Below are 21,088 nucleotides of genomic sequence, written 5' to 3' on the forward strand. Positions count from 1 at the left end.
ATAAATTCTCCATAAAGGTGTTGATCTCTTTGGGGGAAAGGAGACGTCTCCCTGTCGCTTAAGGGGGGAATCGCCTCCAGAGGGATCCTGCTTACCCTGTCTGCTAGGGGGTGGGGAGCAAAGCAGGCTTGCCTCCCTAGTCGCAAAGGGGGCGACTCCGCTTTCAGAGAGGTGAACTATCTGGATTCTGACCATCTTATATTGCAACCATATTGTGGGCAGATGAATCTTACTGGGGCCATTATCCCAGGGGGAAATCAAGCACTTTGTTTCATGTTTCCTTTCTGCATTCCTAGTACACATGATCTACCCCAAGAGAACCAGGAGCTGGTAAATAGCGTGTCACAAATCTAACGTTTATTTATAGTGTAAACTTCGATCTTTTGTCCATTGTATACAATCCATGATTTAAATATCTTCTAGGTGTATCTAATTATTCTTTATAGACATTCCCAAATACAGAAAGTTAATGTGACATAGGTATGTTTTGTATGACACCAAATGCCCTTGGGTGCCAAAAGTATCCCCTAGTAGCTGTTGGTGCCAAGCTAACCAGGCTCCCCTGGTCTAGAAGAAGGTGCTAAATAGCTGCCAGCAATTTCCAACCATGTCTCTATTTGATACATGCAGGTAGCATATTGTTTTTTACTCGCCAAGAGTCCATTATCACTAGCTAGCGGCACGAGAACATTTTGCACAATGCCCTTAAGTAATCAAGGCATTACTTCAACACCCCAGACCGACCACTGGGTATGTTGATTGCACACAGTGTTTTATTTCCATTTTTCAAAGCAATTCTAATGCTAGAGTTAATGAATCCCTGTGTCGAATATCCAAGTTTATACAGTAATGGCTTGTGAATATATTTACATGCCCCCGGTGCTTCTGATAAGATTTCGGAGTGGGAGTATTTTACACACTCGTTTTTGAAGTTTGGAGTAAAGTTAATTTTATGCGAGTAAAAATGGAAGTCCTATTCCCAGTAGGCATATTTAATAAGGTAAACATGTTTGAACTATAAAACATAAGTGTAATGAAAATTTCTTTGGACTTTGTTTATGCACATTAAAATGTACACTCCTAAGAGTAAAGAGAAAAGACCACATCACACCAGCCTTGAGAAGCCTACGCTGGCTACCAGTAAAACACATGAACTTCAAAGCCCTCTGCATCACCCACAAATCACTGTACAGACAAGGAGACGAATTCCTGCAGGCCAAGATCAACCACTACCAACCAGGAAGAAACCCAAGATCAAGCGACGACCTCCAAATTGAAACTGAACAATACAAAGAAAGGAAATTCGGAGGATCCGCATTCTCACATCTAATTGCCAATATATGGAAGTCGATCCCGAATGAGGTAAGAACACCAGAAACCCTGGCTATTCATCTTGCAATGATTTGCATAAAACGGCCGTTGCCTGCAATATCAACGAGGTTCCCAAGATAATCCAATGAAAGTACGGATTCCGGAACAAGAAATAAAACAAACTCACCATACCAACCACTAACCTTCCCCGCTCCCCTCCAACATACCCCACACGATCTAACAGATCAGTTTCACCTCACACAAACACACATCCACCATAAAAATGAATTACCGTACACAAACAACCCAATCACTGGACGTTGCCCTTCGGGACACAATAACTCCAGTGTGCACAATCCAAACAGTTAAAAATTTTGACTCGCACAGATGCCAGTTCCTCCTGGTTCTACAAGCACCAACAGCTCTATCCTACCTACTCAAACTTCCCTCACTAACCTAGCAAACCCCCTTTCTTACAGAACCACGTGAGTGCCTGGGGGCCATGCCATTGGTAACAGTGGCGGTATAAGTCAACTTAACATAATGTTGTGTGTTTCGGGAAGGCTTCTCTTCTTCACGGCCATGTTTTCTATACATTTCTTACCTACTAATTGTCACCTTGTGTGTAAAATGGAAGGGGTTATCTTATTTTCCCAAATAACCTAAAATAGTCGTTTCTTTTTTTCATTCATTCGAGCAACACATTGGAACCCAGACCCACGGAAAACTGTCCCGGTCTAGAACAGTGCCTGGAAGGCTGAAGTGGAGTTAGCCCCAACACGCTACCTGACACTACAGGAACAACCCAACTGTGATCTGGCACCCATAGCTGTACTGCGGCTAGTCAGACATTGTAATCAAGCTATTTTCACAGAAGTGCAAAAACCGGAAGTAAAACAAGGGCTAGGCCAATGATTCTGTGATGGCGATGTATGATGTTATTGAGGATGTGTGCAACTTTAGTGACTGCTGATTCAAACCACTTTCATTTGGGTACCTGGGCATGTGATAACATTTCCTCTGCAAGATATGAAGTGAAGGTGACCAAGAAGGGGGATGGCTGCCTTTAGATCTCGGGTGTAGTTTGACAATGGTATTGCACCATCTACTGCAAACAATGCAAGCTCTGGGATTCTCACTGATTAATGCTGGGTTGACAGTTTGTGACCGATTTCCATTAGTGGGGTGGATAGGTGGGCTTGGAAAGTAGAGCATCGAAGAAACGGGTAGATGGCAGTCTGTAAAGCAAAATTGAACGATAAAATGGCGGAGCTCTGTTGGCAAGCGACGGGTCAACTTTTTACTTTCTTTCATTGCTCCTCTAAATTTATTCAGTGTGAATTGACACTCTTTGTAGTGATGCATGCTTGATTTATGTATAGAAATTTAAAAATGCATTAAAAAGATCCATCTGGCTTCACTTGGTGACCTATATATACAGCGTCGATTTGCAGAATTAATTTCTTGCACTCCTTATATTACATTTATACAAATGCATGCATTGAAAGCAACGTCAACCCTCTTTGTAAAAGCACCAGAGTTTCTTTAGTGATAACTTTTATTTCTATAGGCCAAATTACGTTGCCCCTCTTCAGGGGTTTTCTAGCACTGTGCAATACGTCATGAATGCTAATTGTGAATAAAACATGACTGTAGCATTTTTTTAACATGGGGAAAAGCAGAATCCATATAGTACGGGTACTTTGAAGTGAATAGCTAGTAGAAAAATTAACCTTTTGATAGGTTCTTGAACTTGAGGGTACCCTTTAGGGGCAAATTACGTTTCCTGTGAGGTGCCAAAGATTCTGCAACTCAAACCTGCCAATACCCAAAAACCTTCAGAAGCATCTCTCCTTGATAAATTGTCTGGCTGCCAAACGGGTTTTCACATGGCTGGAAAATTACAAATGGAGCAGCTTTCAGGCAATACTGTCATACCAATTCCAACCATGCGCTCATTGGGCCACACGCATGTTCAGTTCTGCGCAAGGCTCTGCCTCGGGTCAACATGCTTGCATGCCCTTGTCTATGCAATCTTGTAAAATTGGTCTAGGTGGTCCTTCAAATGCTCCTGTTGCTATACCGAATCCTCCTGTTTCAATCGGCACTGTCATAGCCACCTCTTCCCCCATCGGACGCCGAATCTGGTGTAATGCTGCCTCCCGTTTTAATTTGGCATGAGGGGGTTAAACAATCTCTGTCTCAGGTTTTTCTAACCGCTCCGGGTGAAAGAGCAACACCAGGAGAAACGTCTATAAACCTAACTTTGTTTAAATATCAAATTGGAAAGAAGTTGGAGCTAGGTGAACTCAACCTACAAGGCCTCAGCAGCCCCGTTGTAAAGTTTGTTCAGCTTTGCTTCCCCCTCTTGTCAATAAGATAAGCAAACCGCGACCTCAAGCGTGTCATTCCCCTTGCTCGCCTCTAGAGTGAAGCATCCAGACAGATGGCTAGCATGCTTTGAGTCAAGCCTAAGAGGAGGTAGATGTCAATCACCCGAGGCTATATATCTTCCCCTGTACCATTCACATTCGGGTCCCCCATTCAGAGCCTCCTAGTCAGCCACTTATCTTTTGCTCAAGAGATGCGAAGTTTCACTACTCTGAGAAAGGGGACACTTCTGCTACCTAAACGTTTACGGGGCAATGTGGCTACAGAAAAGATCCGACTGGCAAGACTTTCATCCAAAAGAATTACCTGGCACAGTCGAGTACCTTCCAGTCAAGACTTTCAAATCAAAATGTTGCCACAGACTAATAGATTTTGTTTCTGGTAAAAGACTTTCCTTTACTTTAGACCGGATTGCAAAAAATCACCAAGACTTATTTTGTATGGGTGGTGTTCGGTATTTTATTTTCACACCTCTTCCTTATATAACTGCATTCTTCATCTGCTTGTGAGAACAATTTGAAGTAGGCAGTCGGTTCTTTCACATAACCTAGATATTTGCGCCGATTTTAAGAGTGGAGGAAGCTTTACTTGTGACATCCAGACTTCCTAAGCAGTTCTTTTCTAACCGTTTATGCCTCAGTGGACTAGTTTAAAACTACTACTGTGCCCTTTGTGGATACTTCGACATCTCCAATGGCCAAGCCCCTGTTTTCATTGGTCTGGCTGTACCCTTTAGAGTCTGTGAACACCTTTTCGTTCAGGCCTTCAAGAACAGGCTTCACAATGACGTGTAGCTCGTTGATGTTGCAGTCCAATTAGCCTACAGGGATTTTATTATGAGGAAGAACATGGTTAACCCTCTTTTTTTGCAAGCCACTCACTTGCACTGTCCATAAAGGACACCAGTTATTGTTTATGAAATCTGAGACCCTTTCAGGGTTGTACATTTTGGAATAGTCTCCAAGGCTCCTTTTGTGGCGTCTACCAGGCAGGTGGCCAAGGTACTTGCGGCCTCCACTGCCCAACAGGGCTCCACCACTCAGACCTTGTATGGAGACTTTAGGGAGACTGCTCGCACAGCATAATCTCGTTAGTTCTGCTTCCTTTACCAAGGACTTGTGCTCAACTTTTGGGGATCTTGCCATGTCCCTGTAGGGCCTCGCCCTCCTGGCCCCCACCCATCCATGCTTATTCTGACCCAGCTCGTTAAGGGGTCAGACCTATGTTACTGGAGCTTTGGCCACACAGGTACGCATGTTGATGTTCGATGCAATGCACCCTATGAGCTTGGTACTGCAATGCACACAAACAGGTGGCCCAAGGCACACTGCTCAGAATTTCCTCTTTCTACGATGAATTGGGTTTTTAAAAAAACATACAAGAGAGCATTTTTGCAAGAGGAGAAGCAGGACTCTGCCTTGCACTGCACAAGCCCAGAGGATCATTCCTCATTGAATTCCATATGGGATGGCTCGGTTACCCCCACATCGAAAACACTGGAGGGATAGGGCGGATACCGTCATGTTTTCAGATGAAGATTGTCCTGTCCTGCTAGGATGGGTTACTAGGATTTGGAATCACTGGATTTTACCAATTTGGGCGTCCCTTCAACTCATGGTTTGGGGAGTGTGACCTGGTGGCTGTGCCCAATTCAGTGAATACCTTGGTACCTGGATTTTTTAAACACGGTTCCGCAAGCTTTGCTACACAGATGTCTGTCCAAGATTACTTACTGTTCATGCCAGTGCAGCTGTTTGTTCATCCAGATACTATTTCCACTTTTGCACAGATCGGCGCACATGCTGTTTGGTTTCTTGACTCCTATATTGTGCCCACACCATCGGCTTCTCTGTAAGCTGTGCTGGGTTGACTTTGGAAAGTGTCATGACTTCAGGCCACATGGGATTCTCGAAGGCGCTGATCAAGTATTGAAGCTCTAACAATATGGTATTGATGGCTTTGGTCTCTGCACAATATAATTTGTTCTTCCCACGTGCCCGAGATTTAGAGACAACCTGTCAAAAACATCCCCCCACCTCAAGTATTAGCGCTCCAATCCCTGTGGCTTGACCACAGGTGGAAAGAGACGCTGATCTAGATCTGGATATGTCCTCAGAGGAGGGGAAGAATGATGTCTTGTCGAACGCTAAAAGCGTTCATCCCATCATCTATGAAATCCTGGCAAGGATGTTCTAAGATAGTGGGCATCACTGTTTAAGGAACATCCTTAAGGTAGCGCCAGAAATCTGGAAGAAGCCAGCTTCTTCTCGGGTCTTGAGTGAGAAACTTAAGATCAAAAGATGGATTATAGTCTCTCAGTTGGCCTTCCTGCCTGGGTCGCACAGCAGATAATGTGGACACCAACATAGTGGGGTGCAATACCTGCTTGTGGAACTTCATCTATTAGGCGGTCACATCAACCACTTCGGTCAGAGCTGTAAAAGGCATTTGTGGCTATAGTCAATGAGGGAAAGCAAATTTCGTTCTCCCTTTTGGAAGCTGCCAGATCCATGTCCACACAATCTTGGGGTGAATGTGCATTGACGAGCATTGCTTAATTCGATGTACCTCTTCCAGGAGTCTCATTGCTAGGACCTGGACCTCTCAGTCGATGTGCAGTTGGTTCTTGGAGTAGAGACAGAAAATCAGATGGGTTATGTGTAAGACTGGTGCCAATGCCACAAAGTCCCAGCGAACAATCTGCAAATAGTTAAGTCATTCTCTGCTGCAAGTCAGTCCAAGGATTGGTCTAAACAAACAGAATACCTATACCTAGATTGATCTTCCACCTGGACTGATTACCCCCATGCCACTCTGTGATCTAGAACAACGCCCTGTGGGGAGAAGGAAAGCGATCTTGTATAGCTCCCTTCTGTCGTTTGTTGTTGGCCTCGCTGTGTGTGGCTCTGTAAGAAAGGCCGGGCTAGGCAATTAGTAGGCTAGCAGAATAAGTTATGTCTCTTCGTGGAGATTTAATTGAGGCCCATATGTTTTTTTTCTTTTTTTTAAATTAATTTTATTGGTTTACATACAAACATTTAAAATAAGATCATTCATTAGTCCTCATTACATCTCTTTACATCTCTTATAGTCCACCACATTAGACCTGTAAACGCTTTTCAATTATCGGCAAAAAGTTTGTCAGCGGCAGTATCAATTTCAGGGCTGTTCCGTTGAACATGTGTTGCCACCACTCATCTGCGTTGAGGGATAGATGGCACTCGCCCCAGGTACCCAGAAGTCGGGTTCTCTCTGTACGTAAGTTTGGGCAGAATAGCACCAGATGTTTTAGAGTTTCGGGTTCCTGAGCACAGCATCGACACATAGGGTTCAAGTTCACGTTAGCTGACCATGCTCTCAAGCGTTCTTTGGTTTTGAACATGTTAAGCCGAAAGCACATGAACAACCTCCTTGCTTTTGGATCTGGAAATAATTCAATATATTTTTGCAAACTGATGAATGCCCGAGCCTCCGATGGCACTTTGCTCAGTAGCTTCGAGGCCCCTCTTTCGGAGCATGTCGACTCCCAGTCTAAGCGCCACAATTTTAGTTTTGCTGCGTCCATATTTCCCTGTAGCTGCTCTGGTTTAATGTCATACTCTGACATGAAGCTTTCACAGCGTTTCAACCACATGGCCAAAACACCTGGGGCTGACGAGCCGGCTATGTGAAAAATGGCAAATTGCCGAATTTGTTCGCAAGCTTTTGTTTTCCGGTATAAGGATAACAGACTCCAACATGATTGTGCGTGAATGGAGATTAGTGATAGTTGATACCTGATTGAAGCCGTCGAAGTGCCTTTCGCTATACCCAGAACTTTTGTCCAAAGGTATTCTCAAGCGTTGACCACAACTCCCATGAACAGCCCAAAGCATTTTCTGCCCCATATGTTGGGGCTGGTATTACTTTTTGTTGGTAAAATCGAAGGACTGCTTTAAGGGAAAACCTTCAGAATCTTTTCTTTAGCACTAGGGCTTGATTTTCCATTTGTTTACATTTGCGTTTTGTCGTTGTTGTCCATGGATCGTCGTTAATACTAGAGCTAATGATCATTCCAAGGTATTTTACGGAAGGTGATATCAGAAGTTTTTCTTGTCCCATAAACCAAGATTGGCTCTTTGTCGTTCTTCTCCGACCGCTTTTAGGATTTTTCAGCACAAGGATTTCACATTTCTTTGTGTTAATGAGTAAATGGTTGTCGACCACATATTGCTGTACTGCGTTGATTTTTCTTTGCAGGCCAATTGGTGTTAAGTCCAGTAGTATGAGGTCGTCTGCATACAAGAGCCAACTCAGATTGGATCCATGCATCTTTGGCGGGAAGGATCCTACGGCCTCGATAGTATTGCCGATGTCAGATATAAACAAACTGAATATAGCGGCTGCCATAGGACAACTCTGTTTGACTCCCTTAAATGTTTCGATCGGTGGTGACAAAGTGCCAATTTGATCTAATCTTACTCTGACAGAGGTGCCGGTGTGTAGATCTTTTATTGCAGCCAAAAGGTCATCGGGACAGCCCCATGTACTCAGTTTTTTCCATAACAGTTTGCGATCTATCGTGTCGAAAGCGTAAGAGAAGTCAATGAAGGCAAGGTATACAACTGTTTGTGATCTGATTGCCTCCATTTTCAGTAAATTCAGCAGCAATAGATTCAGCGAACATCCGACGTGTTTTACAAAGCCGGTCTGTCTGATGTCGACATGATTTGATTGTGTAGCCCACTTGACTAACTTGACTTGTAGCATAGTTGCGTAGATCTTTCCCAAGACTTCAAGTAAGGCGATCGGTCGGTAGTTTTTTGGGCAAGTTTGATCTCCCTTTTTGTACACCGGCACAATCACGGCCGACTTCCATGAGTTTGGCGTTTGACCTTAGTCGTTTACTCTTTGAAAAAGGGTCACACAAAGGTCGGCCCATAACTCCGGATGTTGCTTAAGCGTAAAGTTTGTCAGGCCATCTGGCCCAGGTGCACGTGAGTTGTTAGCTTTGTTAATTATGCTTACAATGTCGTCTTTGTGAAATGTTAAGGCCCATTTAGATTTAATTGGAACAGGTAAGTCGGTTGTTTTTGAGTTCTTTTTATATAGGTCGGTAAAGTGGCCAATCCACACTGGTTCTGGAACCATAGATGCTTGAAGAGAGGCCTGGGGAGCTTGTGTGTCATTAATGATGTTCCAGAAGTCTCTAGTGTTCTTATTTTGGAAACCTTCTAACATACGTTCTGAGTCTTTTTGCATCATTGTGCATTTATGTGTTTTGATCCAATTGTTATAACGCTGTTTGGCTGCTTTCTTCGCTACAGCGCAGGAGGCCTTGTCGGCTGTCTGAGCTTGTCGAATAGTGCGCCTCATCAGTCGTTTCTGTATTTCTAGATCAAAACAATGGAGGCGTTTTATGTTCAAGTGTTTTAGGCCACCGTTATTTGTTTTGAAGTTTACCAGTAGGCCTGCATAGTCAAGCGTGGTTCCTCCCATGCAGTGTTGGTTGGATATCTGAGCGACCTCTTCCTCAGCTAACCTTTGCCTCACTCTGTTTGATTCTACTTTAATCTTTTGCGGCCATTTGGAGCCAACGTTTTGCGTAGAATTCGTGAAATCCATGATTAGCATGTCATGATCGCTCCTTTCTTTTGGAGTCACTTTCAATGTTATCACTCGTTTGTGAAAGTCTGCTGAGACAAATATATAGTCGATTATGGAGCCGTGGCTCCCGTTGTTCCATGTCGGGGCGGCGGTATGTCACCTTGAGTATGGCCATTCAGCATTTGCATGTTTCTTGCACACAATTCTTTCGTCCATTTCGACGATAAGTTTTTTACCAAAGATGTCCTCGTGTGGAAGTGGTCAATGTTCAGGTCCCCACAGAGTATTATATTGGAGCCCTTTTGGTCCACAAGTAGGCAGTCTATAATGGTAGAGATTGCATCAATAAACTCGTCCTTCCCCGCTCTTCCATGATTCCAGTATACATTAATGATAGTCATTTGATCAATTACTAGAGACACACGATCAGTTCTGGTAATTGTTGATTCTTGGATAAAAGGAGAGTGGTTTACAGAGTTAGAAATGTTAAAGCCAGATGCACTTCTTACCAACGTTATAAGTCTGACCATTGGGCGCCCCTTTTCAGGTCGTATGGCATGGTTTACAGTGATCTGAAAGCCCATTACAGTGGGAGTGTTACTTAGCCAAGTCTCCTGTAGACAGGCAATAGATAGGTCACCCAACCACTCACTACTAAACAGATGACTAAAGCTTCGCGTGTTCCAGGAGCCTAATGAACATTGCTGTGGGGCAAGCTCCTTCTGGCGTTATTGTGGTTGATTACTATTCAGTGTTGCTGCCAGCCATTGCCAGTTTTGTGCTACTTCGTGGGGGAGGCTACTTCTGTGAGGGTTGGCCATTAAGTCATCAGATTTCGCATGACCTTGTATAGTTATGCTGATCTGCCTACTGGCATCGCTTTCTTCTGAGCATTGACCCTTAACAAACGAGACGTGTTTCTTTCCATTGAACAAAGGTTTTTTGTTTATTGCTTTTGTTTTTAAGGCGTCGTCGCTTGAGACCTTACAAGATAACATGGGGCATCCAATGGGACGATTCGAAGCTGCTGCAGGCGATCCCGCTGGTGAGTTGTAAGTGATCAAAGCACATTCTGAAGAATGTAATTGCGCGTCCTGATCGTTTGTTGATGCTACAGGCAGGCGGTCTTGCATCTTGTAGACATCAAAACCTAAGGAGAAGAGGGACACGTTTGCATTCAAGATAGAAGAGGCTATTAGGGGAGAGGTTATGTGAAGCACCACTTTGTCGTTTCGGCGTTCTTCTGGAAATTCAACAATGTACAAGTCGTCGGAGCTGATTGCGCGTAGTCCCGGTACGTGGTGTAGTAATGTTATGATGTTCCTGCGATTTAGGATCAGGTTTTCGGAGGGCTGTAATCGCTTGACCAGTAATCTGACCAAGGGCTGATTAAATGAGCCCCTGGTTGGAATACTCCTTTTCGGTGTGTAGTTTCCTTTGTAAATTCTTGTTGGAGTCCTTGTTTTGTCTCACTGGCTGCTTTGAGTGCTGAGGTGCAGCCCTTTCCTCACATCCTTGAGCTTGTCTCTCTCTCTCTCTCAGGTCTCCGTCTCCTTGATCAAAGTCCATGCACTTTTGCATTTGATGAATTCTGTTTAACTCTTGTCGTTTCGCCTGCATTGTCAAGAAAATAGGACTTGTCGGCTGCGCCGTCGCGGTCGGCAGAACTCCCTCCATAGCGTTTCCATGGCTGGGCTGTGCAAGGGAAGACTCTAAAGCCGCCTTAATTGGTGTGACAATTTCTGGTGTTTGCACATCGTTCCCAATAAGAACGAGTCTTCCCCCCGTGGGTGCTCTTTCGGATTGAGTGTCTGTTTGCGTCTCGATAGCAATTTGTGGTTTTTAGCAGGACGAGATAGTTGACTCAGTGTCCTCGTATTCAGTGTCATCGTAAGTTGATATGTTTAGTAGTTCGGTTGAAATTTCCTGCTCCGTACTCTTTGTCGGCTAAGTTGACTCTACACTCAGTGGCAGGAGGAATTACGGAGGCTTGATTTTGAGTAGGCTCAGATTGTTGTTTTTTGTCTTCCATGGCTAGCACATTTACCACCTTGATGTTACGAAGGAATTTACAGGCTCCCTTCTGTCTGTTGCCTTTCTTTGCAGGTAGGTTTTTAGATTTTTTACATTGAGGTGCGGTCAGTTGTTTACTGACACCTATACGTAAGGGTGTCTCCAACTCCTTGTTAAAGATAGAGAATACAGTTGGAGCTGTGTTTGAGATGGAATTGAGTCCAACCAGATTTGAGCCCTCACTCTGGGATTGCATGGTGGATGTCGATTCAGCTTGAGGATCCCTTAATGCTAAGTTTGCAGAACTTTTTGCTTGTTCAAATGCAGTGTGAAAAGATACGTCAGCAATTTCGATGATTGGAATTGCATGAAGTCTTGAAGCTTCCGTACTCGGTGGTATACTTGAGCTCCTAGTTGACAAGCTGTTTGTCTTATTGCCGCTGGCTGATAAGTTTGAGGGTTCCGTGGTTGTTGTCTGAACGTGTGACCTCTCAATAGGAGGTTTAGGGGTCGACTGTGGTGAGTTAGACTTTGTTGTTACCAGGCAACCAGATAGGTTTGAGATGTCACCACTGGCACCCGTTCCATGAATTTCATCTTCTGGCGCCGATCGTGTACAAGCGTTATGTCCGTTCCAGTTTGCTGTTGAGGGTGGTCTTTTTCCGTCCCATTTAAATAACGCGAGGGCTTACTTTGCAACTTCGGCAAATAATTTTTTGTCGACCGCGTCGTTGGTCCTTTGTTTGTTTGTTTATAAACTTATATAGTTCGTCTAATTTTGATGTGCCCTCAAGCTGCTTCTTGTTTGTGTGGCCACATATTTGTTCTAAGTTCACTACTTTAGAGTTGAGTAAAGCCACGACAGTAGTCAAGTCTCGGGTAGCCTCATGTAGGTGTTCATACAGCTTTATGAATGGGACAAGGGAGATAGTGTAGATAACAACAGTTCTTGCAAGCTCGTAGACGACATTGTGATATTTGCTGCGGAGCTGTGAGCCGATGCTTTGAGGCGATTGGACACTCTATCAGTACTGGCTCTGTTCCTTCTAATTTTTGGGCATGGAGGTTCAATGATGGAGGAGTCGGTAGTCTCTTCACAGTCCGAGTCAGTGTCAGAATTATCACTACTCGACAACTGTGGCGTTGTTGTGTTTGCGGCACTAAAGGTTGATAGGCACTTCGTTTTAGTGCTTAACCTTTTCTGGGACAAAGGTAGTAAGCCAGTTAAGTCAGGATGGAGCGCAGTCTGTTCACCTGTTTCAGACATTTTTGTGCGTTTGCATGGAATTTTCGGCGCTGACTCTTCACAGGGGTCGGCTATTCTCGTGGTGTTGCGTTTCAACGAGATTTTCGCCCCTTCGATGTTGGTTTCTAATAGTGTGTCGGATTCGTTGGTTTTCTGTGCTTTATTCCATCTAATTAAATTATTAAGCACGTTGTTTACAAGGTCCAAAGAGTCTCGACGCGCGTTTTGATTGTTAATTAGATCTGACATCACAGAGCCGACTTGCAAGCCTGTGTGAGGGTCGCTAGGCATGTCTGCTACCCGACCGCCAAATGTCTCTTCAGCTGAGTTTAAGTTTGGTGTGTCACAACTTCGAGAGCCTCCAGCGTCTGACTCTAGGTTGTGAGAGAGAATTGTGGGCGGGTCATCTACCGGTGAACTAGCGCTCGGAGGAGGCGAGGCACTAGAGCCGGTGTCGGTTGTTCGACACTCGGCTGATTTCGCCTCGCACGTTCCGCACGTCAGCTCCTCTCGTCGGGTGGGACACACGGACGAAACCTCCACAGTTTGTGTCGCCAACTCCGAATCGAGCCGCGCCACAGACCGCGAACGCTTGCTTCCGTCAACCACAGTGTCACAGCACGCCAGAGGTAACGTTGTGTTGCTTTCTGTAAGGATCTTAGTAGTGTCAATGTCTGATGCTTCTAGTGCGTCATGTACCTCGTATGCTCTCAATGCCCTTGATGTATCAAGTTCAGAGATACATTGCTTTGATTGCTCTGGTGAGTTACCTGAGTGTGAGGTTTGCAGTGAGCCTTGGCGCACCAGTGTGTTGGAAATTAGCTTTTCACATAATTCGTCGTCAAGGCTGGGGTGTGTTGCTGGTACTGCAATGGTGACCGTGTCAGACATTATCGTGTGAGAAAGCGTGTCAGTGTCTTCACTCGATGTGCAAGAGTAGTAATTACTTACTTTGGTCTGCCGACTTCGTTGGGGCACTGCTCTGTGAGTCGAAACGGAGTCCTCACGTTTTTTGAGCATGAGTTTTCGGTGAAGACATCACAGGCAACGTAATTAGTTGCAGACTGTCACAGTCTGCACCTCGCAACTCGCCAAACAGCTAAACAGCACAGTCTTAAGCCCTTTGCTCCTCAGTGCTTAGCGCCGCAAGGGCGACGGAGACGGCCTTTTGTACCAGGTGACCTAGTTGGTAGTTGGTGGTTAAAGTTACAGGCACACGCACCTCCTTCACAGCAGAGTTCCAGGTAGAATCACTCGCCACCGCTAAACGGCACAGTCCTAAGCCCTTTGCTCCTCAGGGCTTAGCGCCGCAAGGGCGACAGAGGCGGCCTTTTGTACCAGGTGACCTAATTGGTAGTTGGTGGTTAAAGGTACAGGCACACGCGCCTCCTTCACAGCAGAGTTCCAGATAGAATCACTTGCCACAGCTAAACAGCACAGTCCTAAGCCCTTTGCTCCTCAGGGCCCATATGTTTTAAAACCCTTTCAAGTAAAAGGCGGGGGGAGACCCCACATCTCCCCACCATAATTAAATACCCAACCCCCTGTATATACATTTCCTCACAAGTGTTTAAAATTGTGAGCAAGTGGACCTCGAGGAACAAATGGGCATGGATGGCAGATGCAAAACTTGTGCCATTTATGGGTGCAGAACAGAAGTACCTGTGTGCTGGTATGTTCTTGTGGGTTTGACCCAGATCGTTGGGGATATGTTTTCTGGAGGATAGAGGCCCATATTTGAGAGGCTATGCATGCTTTGGGTAACATTATCCACTGATGTTGGAGGCTGTAATAGGACTGTAGAGGGTAGCTTAGTCACAGCTCAGTAATGCTCCTGTTGTATTGACAGGGTATGTAAATATTTAGTTGTAATGTAGGAGACTTTGAAGGGGGCATTAAGCCATAGGGAGTAGAAAAATGGGGTAGGGGTACTGGCAAAGAGACACAAGGGCAGGGCACCCTCGTATGTGTCTGCTGGGGAAGTGAAAAAAGTAGTTTGGCCAGTCAATATGTGTGGTAAAAATCGTTGGATACCATTCTGGTTGTGTGGAGCCTGACCCAACAGTCTATTTCATGATGGGTTAGTAGCCGGGATGCATAAGAGTTCCTGGTTATTTCTATGAATTTAAAAACACCTGGTCTGGGGGTGAAGTTGAGGCAAGTAGGTGTATGATGGGGTGGGGTTCTGGTGCTGTTCCTGTGAAGAAGTTTGGAAAGCTGGCTATTTTGCTGTTTTGTGATGGTTTCTGTATCGTTATGATTAGGAAAGAAGCACCAGGAGGGAGAACGTAGACCTTCCATGCCATTTCCGGTTCAGGTTTGGTGCCAGTGTGCTGCCACAGAAAAACAGTGCTCTCGATGGTATGTGGTGTGAGAATTTCCTTTGACTGGATTCCAGTCCCATGCTGTACTAGGAACTGGTAGATCTGGTGGCTTTTAGATATTTGTTTCTTAGCTGTTTATTTCTCAGTCCAGAGGAAAGCAGGCAGAAAAAAGTATAATTGGCCCTCTCTCTGAAGGGGACAACAATTACTGTGCTCACGGTTTATCCTGTGTCATGACCTTGTGACCTCTACCGAGGTAGACTTCCTTGTCGGAACTACCTTATCTACATGCTTCTCACAGGCGTGTAGGGGAAGAAGTGCACAGGAGCTAGCTCTAGAATGCACAACAAGCCTAGCACACTCAGAGAATGATACTTAACTTGTGGCCTACATACCTCAAACTGGTTAACACCGTCTTGTCCCTTGGCCATCAGATCGCTTTTACACACCTGCTGTGTCAAAGTTCCATTAGAAAATCTGAATCCCACGTATTCAAAAGCATTGACCTTCTGAATGTGTTGGCCAGCTAAAAGAAAGGGTAATTTTACATTTATTCGGGTGCTAAGCCATGCACACTATCACTGTCAATCCGGGCCGAGAGTGTAGCCAGGGGCAACACGTTTGTCTTGGAAGCGAGACTACACATGGTTTGAATCCCAACCTCCCTGTTCCACACTTTGCTACTGGTCTCCGGTGTTAAGCGTGTAATAAAAGATGAATTTGTCAGAGTATTAAACATTAAACCTTTTTCCAGACATGGGGCCTCATTACACGGATGGCGGAGAACCAAGGTGCTATTAGCGCCATGGTTCATGACGGTAAAATACCGGCACCACCTTGGCGGAAAGGGGAATTACCGCCCCATTCCAAGTTGGCGGGGCGGTAATTCCCCCTTCCACCATTGCCCTTCCCCATTCCCATTTTTGCCCCATAGGGCTCAATAGAAATGGGGAAGGCGCTAATTAGGGTACCGTAATTAGCTCCGTGGGTCCCTTTGCGGGTTGGTTTTTAACGCCTGCAAAAAGCAATTAAATCCCTTACCCGCAAAGGGACCTTGTAGTAAGGCGGTAAGGATTTACCGGTAAACCCTTACCGCCATCCGTGTAATGAGGCCCATGGCCTACTGAATCTGACCGGTGGTGCCTCAAAGCAAGCTGGTGTTCTGGACCTCAGGAATGCATCGTCCGCAAATGACAGAATCTCTGCATTCTGCTCCCACTTATCTTGGAGAATCTGTTACAAGAGTAACCGTTTCACTTGCCAGATTGTTGATTGGTAGGGAGAATAAGGATGTGCCACTGGCGGACTCCCTTAGCAAAGCATACATTTGTTTTCAAAAATTGATTAGCCAAGTTTAATTTACCTATCTTGATTAGCAAACAAACCTATTTGATTAGCAATGTTGTACTAATATTTTTAATGTCACCAGAAGGTATTTGTACCCAAGATATAACCTGAGCAACAATAGAGCAGTTTTGTGTACCAGTGAAGTAAGAAATTAGTGAGAGCAATCAGGCCTTGCAGGTTCTTTAAAATTCAGCTAGACCTGCAGGTCGAGTAAGTTACTTTACCTACTCGACCCATGGAAACAGATGACAGTAATTTTAAATGTGCATGTAACCACAAACCCACTTTGTTTGGCACACTGCATTCACCCAGAGGTCATCCATGCATGGTTAAACTTTTATTTTACATTTATTGCAAACAAAGTAAATGTAAATCAAAGTTATAAACATCTCCTGCAAATGGTGCTTGCCCTTCATAAAATCTACTTGACTGTGGACAAAAAGACTGCAAGTTATGGATGAGTGTTTGTAAAATATAAAAGGTTAGCTGCATGAATGGATGCAGATATGATAAGAAGGTTCTGAAAACAGTTTCAAAACCACTCTCCTGCAGGCGCTAATATACAATACAATCAAAATCGTATAGGAAAGCGAGCTCTTGAGGCCAACTACAGTGTATGGTAGTGCAGTAGGTCTGTAAACGTACAGACTGGATGGAACCATTGATCACTACTTTGCATAAACATCTAGTTAGCTTTGTGTGTTCAATATGCCCCACTTTTGAAATTGTGTACACATGGTCTCCTACGCAGGTCTAAAGTGCCATCTGCCAGACATGTGAGAGTGTTTGCTGACTAAGATTGTAAACATTGTATAGCACATAAATCCTAATTTCTTTGTTGGCACTCAAATATAGAAAAGTAATAGCCGACTTCTACAGAAAAGCAATAATGTGGAGTTTGTCAGATTATATACAACACTACCTTGTACAAACAGATTTGGGCACGTATTTGCAATATGTGTGTTTCAAGCGCAAACCTCTGTAAGGATGGTGCACTTGAAACATTTTGGCCAGTTTGGTGGGAACCTAGAGCTACTGAATCTATGGCCAACAGTTGTCCGGTGTAACCTAAATGATGACTCTGCTCCTCTTGCCCAGAACCAGGGGTCCTTTGGCTCAACTTTACCCTGCTTCCTCATTGCTCTCCATTTCGCTTAGTACAGTGGTCTTCAAACTGGAGGGCTGGTCCACCTGCAGGATGTCCCGGGAGGGAGGGGGACAGTCTCTTTGAAAAGAGATTAAGATTACCGTTTTTAATATTAAAAAAAAGGCTTGAGGTGACTGCATTTAGTCGAAAAAATAATTTGCTTGTATTTTAAAAAGCCCTGCCTCCCCTCTAGCCCCCCCAACATCGTTTAGGTCCCCTAGATGGGCAGACCCTTAGGTGGGGGCAGGGGGACAGAAAGGTAGATTTTTAGAAAAGGGGGGGTCGGTATGAAAAAGTTTCAATACCACTGCCTTAGTGTAAAGTCCAGGGTCGTCGTTCTATCTCCCTGTCAACTGTGATTTTGCGCCAGTGTAATGAAAGTAGGTGCTTTTATGCATTGCCGCGTGTCATTTATTACAATTAAGGGCCTGCATTTGAAGTACAATGTGCCCCGTCCCTTTTTTTAATTTTCAAAATGTATGTTTCAGCCAGTGTTCAATTTATTGCATAGGTTTGGCTGCACAGACACGAGCAATGCTCGCAAATCACAGAGTGACCTCTTGTTGCTCCGCAGAACTGACACAGGATTCGCTAATTGGAAAAGTCCCGATATCAGAGGGACTGGTGGTCGTTTCAGGTACCCACATCCCCTGATTTGCGCCTTTTCTCTCTCTTCCTGATGATTAGAATGGCCATACATATTTGTTTTGTGCTCATCCTGGCAGAGCGCCACCCTTTTCCATTGCTTCGGAGAGGAATTTGATGGCTGGGATAAAGGAAAAGCATACATCTGATGATCTGACTGCACGTTGGTGCCCTGAAGCCACTTTGTATGCATGCAGGGCATTACACAACTCCAATTGAACCTGTAGGTTCTTCTAGTGATAGAAACAGGACTGCTGTACTGTGATATTTTCTTCAAGCAGACGTGGCACACGCTAGCGTTCATTGTTCTTACATTTTTCACCGTTTGCTATTTGTAGGAAAAGTTGCGATCCTGAAGGAAGACTTGCAGAAATACCACAATAGGGACACCTGGTTCCAAGTACAGCACGTCGATGCGGATTCAGAAGTGCAGGTAAGGATTCCTGAAAACCATGAGATTCTGGGCGGGATATATATATATATATATATATATATATGTTCTTCATTGGCCACATCAGAATTATACCCCAGCATTCAAAATGAAATGCTATGCGAGGGCTTCCCCGTTAAGTGACCTCATATTTCAGCGCTGTTGTCGGAGATCAGCACCATTGGAGTATCCTTTCCTGTAACCAAGTAGCTGCTAAATAGCAATGGATGAATTTGAGCCAGTGATGTACTTTCATTTTTTTGTTTTAATATAAAATGTCAATCATTGATATATTTGCATGGTGATTTGTCTCTGGTTGCTCCCCTGTGGTCCACTAACTCCGAAGAGCCAATTAGCAGAGAGTGATTAGCTTCCTATGTAAATTGTGTCCACTTTTCTGTGCAGCGTTGCCCATTTTCCCTGGCCTTGATTTCCCTCCTGCCCCATTCAGACAGGCAAACTCTGAGCCTTTTTGCAAGACCCTTTCCATCCTTCTTTGATGTTATAGTCCTATGCTTATTGTCCCTCATGAAGTCCTGGCCTTGGCCCTCTCCACTAAATACCCCTTCATCTCCTACCTCCTCTCATAGTTCTCCTGCCCCATCCCCCCTAATCAAACTTTGGTTGCTCACTTTCAGCTGCCACTCAACAGAAAACTACTCTCGGCATATTCTCAGCCAATTTGACCCCTGACGCACTGTCCACCTTTTCTCACTTGCCCTCACATGTTGTGAAGTTCCCTGTGGCACAGCCGGATACACCACCTCCTATCAATTTTCTTCAGTGTATGGTAAAAATCTCACAGCTACTTCATGCAGTCAAAGGGAAGCTTGATTTGCACTCGAGCAAACCTCCTCTCATGGTTAAGTTTACCCACAGAAACAGAATACTTACCATAACAGTTCCTAGCTGAGGTTAAGAGCTTTTGGGATTGTGGTACTGAATGGGGCAGTTTAATAATTGCTCTGTGGCTTTGGGACAATTTCCTGACTTGTATGATATTTTCATGGTGCATTTACGTAGCCTCTTTTTTTTTTTGGGATCCAGCATGCATGGCACACACCTGTCTGGCCCTCTGGCATAGTCTACTTTGGTTGGTGTGGCATTGCTAAAGGCAAAGCTTGCCCTTCCAAAGAAGGGCACAAGGGTTCATTTTTCCTGGGGGTTGGCCATTTGCATGGCTAAAAAGGAGCGTTTCCTTTGCCCACAGGGGACAGCAATTGTATTCATGGCATCATGAGGCATCACCTCTGATGCCTTATGTTTGCTACGACTTTAGAACCTATTACATTTATTTGCTCAACCATGAAGATGTTTATGCCAGTGGCTGCATTCATCCATTCTGCAGCACTGGCCGAGGCGCTGCCTCATGGTTCCTGAGGGGTTTCTGTCAGTTGGCCTCCCTCACTCTATCATGGCCGCTGACACCTTTGTTGTCCAGGCACCGGAGTGCCTTTGTTTTACTCCACTGTGACAGTGTTGATTGACCCACCTCCAGAATATCTGGCCAATCAGCAAGCCGCAGGCGGGGTCAGCGGGGTCAGCCACCCCATCGTCGCAAGGCCCTTACCAAAGGCCCCTGTCTGAGCCTGTCTGGGCGGGTCGGTAGGCCTTCTACCTTTGTGCCCCATCAAACCATGCGGCGGCTGCCTAGTACACCCTAATCCTGATTGAACTTGTCTCCTGGACGTTTCTTTGCACCGGCTTGGTTCGTGTAATTGATGGCTGATCTTTCTACTGCCTCCTCCTCTAACACCAGAAGCTTAACTGTTGTCTATTTCACATTGACCCTCCACCTTTCCCCTCCTACTCTTCACTCACTGCACTTGTTCTATTTAAAAATTTGAATCTAGGTGGTTGTTTTACATCACTGCATCCATGTTGCATTGCATTGCTCAGTTTAAATTCATTCTGAGGGCGCGCCTTTTCATCTTGCCCCCTCCTTATAGACTGCATTCACTGTGATACATCTGGAATACATGCCTAGAACCCTGACCTGTTGCTCTGCAGCTGTGTCCTCCTTATCTATTAGGCCTCCTAGAATTTGGCCAGGCTTGTGCAGTGCAGCCCCCCCCCTTTTTTGTTTACTTACCTCTTTCATCTTCAGCCGCTTTGTTTCTTGTCCCTAGTGTGACTTGCCCGCCACCCCCCTCCTCTCCTACTACATGTCTTGCACTTATCACTATCGGAATCGCTTCAGGCAGGTATGATGGTCTCATTGCCCTGTCCGTCTTAACCCTACCTTCCCCGCTTTCCTTTATTTATGTATAGCTCTTGCATTATTGAAATGACCATCCTGGACGTGCAATAATTGTTATATGTAGTGAACAGTTGTACTCCTCTTGTTCTATATTTTACCTCCAAACATATAGCACTTGCCCATTCTGAATGTTCCAATGCCTATTAAGAATGTTATTTCGATTTGCTTATCTAATCACACTGGATGTGTAGTGGCGCTTTTAAAAGCTTGTTTAAGTGTATAGGCGCTTTATAAATGACCAATAAATAAAAATAAATGGCAATATGGACGCTTAATTGATCAGAAACCATATGGATCAAACCCTTGAAATCCAGCCCAAGAGAGTCTTCGTGCAGAGTACCACAAGGATATTCCTTCTCCCCATTATTATTCAACTTCTACCTGTCAC

The 21,088-nt window shown here is 44.8% G+C and overlaps 1 protein-coding gene across 2 annotated transcripts in view; it reads left to right on the forward strand.

Moving 5' to 3' along the window:
* RASA3 (RAS p21 protein activator 3) overlaps positions 1-21,088 on the forward strand; it is a 1,503,746-nt gene that overhangs the window by 715,725 nt on the left and 766,933 nt on the right. For both annotated transcript variants that reach the window (XM_069637121.1, XM_069637122.1), the window contains exon 4: positions 18,349-18,443. In XM_069637121.1, the coding sequence (XP_069493222.1) occupies positions 18,349-18,443 (95 nt within the window). The remainder of the gene's footprint in view (positions 1-18,348; positions 18,444-21,088) is intronic.

Source organism: Ambystoma mexicanum, chromosome 7p (genome assembly GCF_040938575.1).
Source record: "Ambystoma mexicanum isolate Mex_15411 chromosome 7p, UKY_AmexF1_1, whole genome shotgun sequence".
Taxonomy (NCBI): Eukaryota; Metazoa; Chordata; class Amphibia; order Caudata; family Ambystomatidae; genus Ambystoma; species Ambystoma mexicanum.